The sequence below is a fragment of the Medicago sativa genome, chromosome 6 (assembly GCF_051527215.1).
Source record: "Medicago sativa cultivar Bolivia chromosome 6, Bolivia_mono, whole genome shotgun sequence".
NCBI lineage: Eukaryota > Viridiplantae > Streptophyta > Magnoliopsida > Fabales > Fabaceae > Medicago > Medicago sativa.
The window spans coordinates 58,247,891-58,256,335 of NC_140754.1; the positions used below are offsets into that span (position 1 = coordinate 58,247,891).

Below are 8,445 nucleotides of genomic sequence, written 5' to 3' on the forward strand. Positions count from 1 at the left end.
TAGATTTGGTTTGATTTTATGAAATCAAGTAACATAAAATAAAGATTGATTAAGAAAATATGGAGAGAGATGAGATCAGGTCTGTCGAATCCTCTAATGTTTCCCTAATTGGTATATTGCACCTATTCTTATGAATGATTCTCTAGTTTCAAGATAGTTAACAAATTAGTCATAATCAATCCCTTGAGTTAGGACCCTCTTCTTAAACTACAACCCCTAATTCCTTAGGTGGTCTAATAATCTTCGAAGGTTTAAGTACGTTAACCTAATATCACTAACAAAAGATTACCAATTCCTAGACTAACCCTGTTTGTTAGAACAATTCAATTAGGTCTAAGTTGAAAGCTATGGTCAGTAGTCATTCAATCTCACTAGGTTTATATGTGATCAAGATATAAAAAGCAATAATAACAATTGACTTGACCAAAAACTAGATTGTCAAGAATAATAAATAGAGTTTCACAGTAACTCGCCCTTCTAGCAGTCTTCAGGTCAAAAAAATGCACTTTTACTCTCCAAAATCGTAACCCCTGTTTCTGAAACTGACTTCTGTTTAAATAGGAAATATTTTTATGAGTGAACAATCGTGCCACGCCTGTTTCCAACCACGTCGCGATGCTGTAAAACCTTAGAGTTATTCCAGATCCTTCTTTACAATCGTGACACGCTACCAGTAATCGAGCCACGATTTAAGCAACTCAAAAACATGCCTCTCTGCCATAAAAATTGTGTCACGATGTAACCAATCGTGCCGCGTTTTGTTGTTTTAAGCTCTTTGGTTTTTTCTTGCTCTTTAAAACTTCTGGATCCTTCTATTTTCCCCTAAACTCTATCAAATCATCAGAATAAGTCCTAAAAATTACGTAATGACAACATGTCATCATTCACCAAGAATATAATTAAACATGATACATTTAAAAACTTCACGAAATGTATGTGGTACAGAATCATCGTCAAGGTCGTCACCTCAAAACATCGCCTCTTGATACGAATTAGTATCATAACCATCGCCTTTGAACATCGCCTCTGAACACTTATGAATGCATGAACATATGACACAACTATGAATACGTTCATACAACAACTCACCAACATTTTACATACATGCATTCATCACCAACAACATCGTCTCTTTGCATGTAAGAATTTACCACCAAAAATAAATCATCAACATACTCATCACCAAAACATAATCATATGTACCACCAACCATTCATCAAATAATCATCACCAAAATGAAACACATTCACCTCATAATTCACATGTTATATTCAACAAGAATCATCATCAAATCAGTAAATTAAAATCACCAACGAATTATCATCAACAACTATCACCTCAAAGAAATAACAAAGTTTCCAATACACATTTCACCTAAAAGACGGACATCTATCCACATTGATATACATCATATTAAACACCCAAACATCATCAATTCATTCTTATTCCATCATATAAACATGAATTCAAAGTCTCCTATAAGTTATCCAACCATAAAACACAACATAACGTCAATCAAAACATAATTTCACAATTTCATCAATAATTAACAACAACAACTTCATTTTTACCAATTTAAGCAAAAATCACCAAAACATCTTATCAACAACAACAACCATGAGTTTTAAGCACATAATCCATCAATTCCATGAAGTTTATCATTTAAAACCACAAAAAGTCACAATTATAACAAAAGCACTTAAACCCGCAAGTAGAAAAAGTGATTATAGCTTAATTGGTGAAAAAGAGACTATCCCTCTTACCTCTACTTTTCAACACTCCAATTCCTAGCTTCAATTTTGCTCCAAAGCCTCAATCCAAGCTTTCTCTCTCTAGATCTTCTTCTAACCCTAGTTGCCTCACTTTCTCTTCCTACCTCTTTCTCCAAAATATTTTGCAATGTGTGAATGAGTAAAAAAAATGACCTAGTTTCTCTTAAGACTAGAGTTTATATAGGCTCTACATTAATGGGCTCAACCCTCAATTGTCTTAATGGGATCAAAGCTAATTCACCAAGTTTCTACTCACTTAATGGATAAAAATAACGAATAGTTACCGTCTCTTATTTAATTACCCCAACTCACTAGTAACTTAGTAAAAATAATTATTGCCACCAAAACACTAAAAATAATCTTCATAGTGAAATTAATAATTTACCCCTGCTTACAAAAATGACCAAAATACCCCTGAGTCCAAAACGACTAAAATACCTTTCTAAAGCCAAAATCCACTAATCCCGAATAAAATACACACAGAGACAATTAATCACATACAAGCACATATAAACACACATAATAATTAATTAAAATAATTATAGCAAAAATCAGGTTGTTAGACCCTCCAAATACTTCAAATGACGGCATGCCAAATCATCAGATACCCTTTCTTTAATTAATTTGAACTTGCCGCCACCTTCAACCTCTCCAAATATAAGAACAATTTATTCGGAGTGGTTGAAGGCCCATCCATCCACACACTAATCTTATACCACACCATATTCACCGCATCGCAATACAAAAATAGATGTGTCATAGATTCCACCCCACTATTGCATAAGATACATGTGACTTGAACATCTTGAGGCAACGTATGATGAATCGCAAATTTACCCGAGTTGGAATAAAGTGTACCAAATTGTTTACCAAGTAACAAAGTGTAAGTAGAGTATCGTATCCACAGAGATTGTCGTTTCGTTCAAACAATTCGCGTTACTTATTTTTTTTGACGATATCCTTATTTATTAATTTTGTTAAGTATGCAGTAACTAAACCTAATATTTTCCCTCCTAATACCAACTCTAATTTTTTTAGGTTTTGTTATTTTTAAGTTTTGTTACATCCCTCAAATATATCCTTATTTATTAATTTTGTTAAGTCTGCAGCAACTAAATCTAATATTTTCCCTGCTACTACCAACCCTAATTTTTTTAGGTTTTGTTATTTTTACGTTTTGTTAGATCCCTCAAATATATTCTTATCCTTATTTATTAATTTTGTTAAGTTTGCAACAACTAAACCTAATATTTTCCCTCCTGATACTAACCCTAATTTTTTCAGGTTTTGTTATTTTTACGTTTTGTTACATCCCTCAAATATTTTAACAAGCAACAAATTTTACTACTAGGAAGGGATTTACAATTTATGCAAATTGGTTTCTGTCATATCTAATTGTTTTGGATTTTTTTGTTCATCTATTCTTATATAGTTTATGTATAAGTTATTCAACTTACCATCAATCTAATTTATTCGGCCATAATTATGTTAGTTGTTTTGGGAGTTAAACATATTATTATAACAAGCAGTGGTAGGATGATTTACAGTAGGATAGTTGACGTATGATAATTTACAAGGAAAATTATCATTAAAACTAAGTGTCCAATATAAATGACATAAATATAGAATCATGACAGATATTTTAAACTTACATACAGAACTGATAGGAATCAAAATACATTTGCTTTGTTTCAGTAATTTATAATTTGTGTGGTGTTTTTGCCAAAATCACTTTCGTTAAAAAATTATGGATTGCTGCTCAATGTCGCTAAAAATATTTTGAATCAATTGCACAATCTTCTTTTATAGTTCTATTTAAAATTATGACATTAAAATTATAAGTTGGGATTGTACTATAAAATTTTGCTTTTGTCTACTACATTTATAATGTCCTAAAAATATTATTAACAGATGACAATAAAGACTGTATTAACACCACTTCAAATGTAGTGTATAAGGAGATTTTCTAAAATGTGTGAACAACCATTGTATGTTCTTAATTCTTTTATTATCTATGTAATGGATCATATCACAATATATTCCGCCCGGGTAAAAGTTCTAGTAATAATAAAAGGTTAATAGTGTTTCACCTCCCTATAATATAGGTAATTTCATGTTTATCCTCTGTAATTTTTTTTTTTTAGATTCCATCTTATAAAATAAAGATTTTTTTGTTTTGGACCCTCAGGCATATGACTGTACATTTAAGCTATCGTGGCAGACTGAGTTACCTATGACTAAGTAAAAAGGATGACGTGGCACACTTATTTAGAATATTTAATATTTTAATTTAATTTATTTTTTACACTTTTTTTTAATTAATCAGTAATAATTTTAAAAAATCATAGTTAAAAGGGTTAAATAAGTGAATGGTCCCGATAAATATACCAACATTTGATTTTAGTCCCCCTAAAATATTCGTTAGACTTTTGGTCCTTCCAAAATTTCTCATCCATGAAATTAGTCAGTACTTTTTAGTCAACCCATGTCTAACATTCATATTTTTTAATGAAATTATCCTAAAATGGGTAGAATATTATGACAATCTCTCAAAAAAAAAAGAATTTTTTAACAAATCATGAATTAAATATTAATTTTTATGTTTTTGGTGTTAAAAAATTCATATTAAATTCATTTTTGTTAAAAAATTCTATTTTTTTAAAATATTGTCATAATTGTCTACTCATTTCCGGAAAATTTTATTAAAAAATATGAAGGTTAGACATGAGTCGACTAAAATGTAGGGACTAATTCCATGGATGAAAATTTTTAAAGGACCAAAAGCTTAAATAATATTTTTGGGAGACTAAATTCAAATGTTAATATATTTAGGGAGACTATTTCCCCAAATTAAAAACACCATTCTTCTTCATCTCTTTCTCTTTCATGTTCATGATCATCAATCTCTCCGTCCACTACTAGAAAATGCAAAATTAGAGAGGGAAATTAGTGACGGAAAAAATAAAATCCCTCACAAATTCTTTGGTCGCAAAATTTAGTGACGGAATTTGAGAGGGATTTCGCGTTTTCCCTCACTAAATTTCCCACACTAATTTTTGTTTTTTTAGTAGTGGTCATCATCATCAAATTCAATCAACTCAATAGAGAAATTAAAATCAAATTCAATCAAAGATGAATTTTAATTTCTTACAACACAATGGCTTTACGTCGTTTCAACTGATTTTCCATGGGATCAAGCATGTTTGAAGTGCCATGAACAGTGAGGAAAATGGGTGAAACAAAAATGCCAAGTTTTTGCCAGTCAATGGAAGTGTTGGGTGGGTGAGCATAATGCTTGAGGAGAGATGACACAAATTGAGAAGGAGTAACCCTTTCGTTCACCATAGACTTAACTGATCCAACCAGAGTGCGTGTCATATCTAGAAGTGCTTCAGCATCAGCAACCTGCTCTTGAGGCTTCTTCACTTGCTCGTGTAACTTGTCGAATTCGTGAAGGATTGAATGGAACTTGTCCGAATCGGTGTTCGTCAAATCATCTTTTTTCTCTGTCCAAATTAATTAGGGTTAGTTAATTTTATTATTATGCTAAATAAATAAAATAAAATAAAAAGAAAGAGAGAAAAATACCTTCGATAAGAGTCTTGAGTTTGAAGAACTCGGAGCGGATGATTCTGTGAATGCTGGAGTCCTGATGCTCCTCTTCTTCCTCATCCGCAGCGACGGTGTTGGGGCGTTCTCTCTTCATGCCACGAAACACTTGTTCTTCTTCTTCGTTGTTGCCTCTCAGAGCCATTTCTTGTTTCTTTCAACCCTAAACCACTCAGCGAGGGTTTTCAATTCTATTCTATTCAATGACAAATCAAATCAATTTTAAAGAATAAATAAAAGGGTTTTTTCCCAAATTATAATCAAATTCAAATGAAGTTTAATCTAATTCTCTATTGAGTTGATTGAATTTGATAATGAAGAAGAGTAGTTTGATAATGAATATGATGATGAACATTAAAGAGAAATAGATGAAGATGAATGATGTTTTTAATTTTAATGCTTGAAATAAGTCGGACACGTGTATGAATTTCCCATACTTGCCGAGCAATTGTCATACAAGTGACGGACACTGACATGTGTTGAACACCACAACATGTCTAATCCTAGTTGCATCCGTCCTTCATATATTTGATCTCTGGTGAGTAGAAACAAATTCTAAATCTAAGTAGATTTATTTCTTCCTTATGTTAGTCAGGTACGAAGAAAGCAAGAAGCAATTAGACTTTAAGCATTCTGATTCAAGTATGTTGTTTCAACAATTACACAAATTTCAAGCAAATTCTTGTTAGGAAATAGTAGAAACTACCTATAAAATGCAAATCTCACCAGCATTTTTTAGAAGGTATGCCATTTTTAAGATGTTAAGATTCTAGCATGGATTACAAAGCAATGCAGATTCATAATAAAGAAAATAATATATCTATTCAAAAAGCTAGAATTGCCCCAGTGAAAGGAAAATGTGTGATGATTTGAAATTAAGTACTTAGTGGGAGAAGAAAAAAAAGTACTTAGCGGAAACAATACCATGCATGCGGAATAGTAAAATTTGAATGAGGAAGAAAATGGCTTTGTTTGTTTAGGAAGAGAAACGGTTTTATAAAAGAAAAAACATGGAATAAGTCAAGTGGAATGGGTAAAAAGGAGAGCAAAATGGGGAGAGAAACTATAGAACGAGTCATGTGGAATGGTTGAGATTTATCATTTTTATATAGAAAATGTTTTTCGGTTTACCTTTCTTTAAAAAACAAAATTTAAATTTAGCTTTTCTAAAAAGCGGAATTTTCTTAACTTTTTTTGTTAGAGGAAAGTGAATTGTTAAGTGAATTTTACCTTTTTGGAAAATGTATATACTCTAATTAGCGTTTAGATGAGATGACATGAATCACTTATAACTATTTTGTCAAAAAAAAAAATGAATCACTTATAACTTAATCAAGTTTGAAAATATATGGTTTACCCCAAAAAATAAACCTAAAATCATTTTTTTAATAGAAAAATAATATATAAACCGGAAAAAGAGTTACAAAGGGCTAGCGTACGAGTGGTGCCCTAAACACCGATACACTAAACAAACGGCAAAAACCACGATGCCTACAAACAAAAAAAGATCACAAAAAACATGCACCGCCCACAACAACCAGGCACGAACCTGAACAAAGTCGGGTGTGGAGTGTCACACCAGCCCATGCCCAATTTTTTATTTTTTTATCTGTTTATTATATATTTTTATTTATGTATCAATAGAGACACTTAATTTTTTTAATGTTTATAGACGTGTCTATATTTTTACTCATATAATAACACGGGAACATATTTTCTTTTTGTAATTTATATACGTGTCTATATTTTTACTCATATATTAATAAGGAGATCTATTTTTTTTTTGTTATTTATACATATGTCTATATTTTAACTTATATAATAAGATGTGGACCGTTTTTTTAGTTTATATACATGTCTATATTTTTACTTATATTTAATACGAAAATAATTTTGTGTACAATTCATACATCTGCTTGTTTTTATTCATATATCAATATAGATATCTACATTTTTTAATTTCTACACAACTGCGAATTGCTTAAAAAAAAAAGTGCAACACACTCACCTGTTGTTAATCATGTTCTTTAATCATAATCTTTTTTTTTTTTTGAGCAACTTTAATCATAATCTTATTCTGGCGCCTCCACATTTAACGCATCTGTATTCAATTCTCCTAATTTTTCCTCCAGAAAATGAGTTTTTCATTTTGAACCTTTCGTTGTTACACATTGTATTTTTTTATTTGACAATGACTGAACGACACAAACCAAATAAATCAAACTAATTTATTAAGGTAATTTCTAGATTACCCTTTTTGTGGGGAAGTTAACCCCCTGCTGATGTGGACTAATTAAAATGAACAATGTAAACTACATTAAATAAGTCACACATTTTTTTTTGAGCAATAAATTAGTCACACATATAATTACATTTTACATATTTTGAATATATTTTTGACCCCACATTCAATTAATGTGTCTTTATGTTTTAAATCAAGAAATCTAATGAAATTTTTCGTTACCTCATTTCAAAATTTTTTTTTTAACAAGGCAAAATGGAATATATTATAACACAAAGGGTGATTCATCTCGCACAAGGTGTGCAAAAGAGAACCACCCACCAAAAGTCACAGATACAAGTCTAGTGCCAATAAAAGCACTACTGAAGCGAAATAAATCAAAACAAGCTACAAAATAACACCCATACAAGGTAAAGGGTGACGCCACCAGTCATTGTAACTGTAGGCGAAAGTAGGCATATTCGCCTGTAGCCAAGAAAAAGACATAAGTTTAACTTTGTCTACTAAATGATCCAAAGTGTCAATCTTCTGGTTAAAAATCATGTTGTTTCTTTCCTTCCAAATAACCCAAACAGTAGCCATCCAAATTACTGTCATAAAAGAGTGAGACAATCGCGGTAACCCCGCCAAGTGACCAAAATGATAAAGGTGATCACTAGCTGTAACACCCATACTAGACGTATCTAGAAAGTCTAGCAAGTGCGTTAATTTAGTACTGGATACATTAAAAATTTACAACAATAAAACTTCGAATGAATATAAAAGACAACAAGGGCGTTCGTACAATGATAATACAACTTAACTTTCTAAGCATAATAGAAG

At 31.1% G+C, this 8,445-nt stretch overlaps 1 protein-coding gene across 1 annotated transcript; it reads right to left on the reverse strand.

The window, feature by feature from the left end:
* Positions 1-4,893: 4,893 nt before the first annotated feature.
* Positions 4,894-6,329, reverse strand: LOC146915917 (non-structural maintenance of chromosomes element 4 homolog A-like). Its single transcript, XM_085718145.1, has 3 exons — positions 6,306-6,329; positions 5,361-5,577; positions 4,894-5,278 (listed from the first exon to the last, which is right to left on the reverse strand). The coding sequence occupies exons 2-3, from the start codon at positions 5,524-5,526 to the stop codon at positions 4,920-4,922; spliced, it is 525 nt and encodes a 174-aa protein (XP_085574271.1). The 5' UTR covers positions 5,527-5,577; positions 6,306-6,329; the 3' UTR covers positions 4,894-4,919.
* Positions 6,330-8,445: the final 2,116 nt, after the last annotated feature.

Excerpts from the sequence above, each read along its gene's own strand:
- LOC146915917 (XM_085718145.1), bottom strand. The coding sequence starts at position 5,526 with ATGGCTCTGAGAGGCAACAACGAAGAAGAAGAACAAGTGTTTCGTGGC. Across the intron at positions 5,279-5,360 it reads ACTCAAGACTCTTATCGAAG|AGAAAAAAGATGATTTGACG; the intron begins GTATTTTTCTCT and ends TAATTTGGACAG.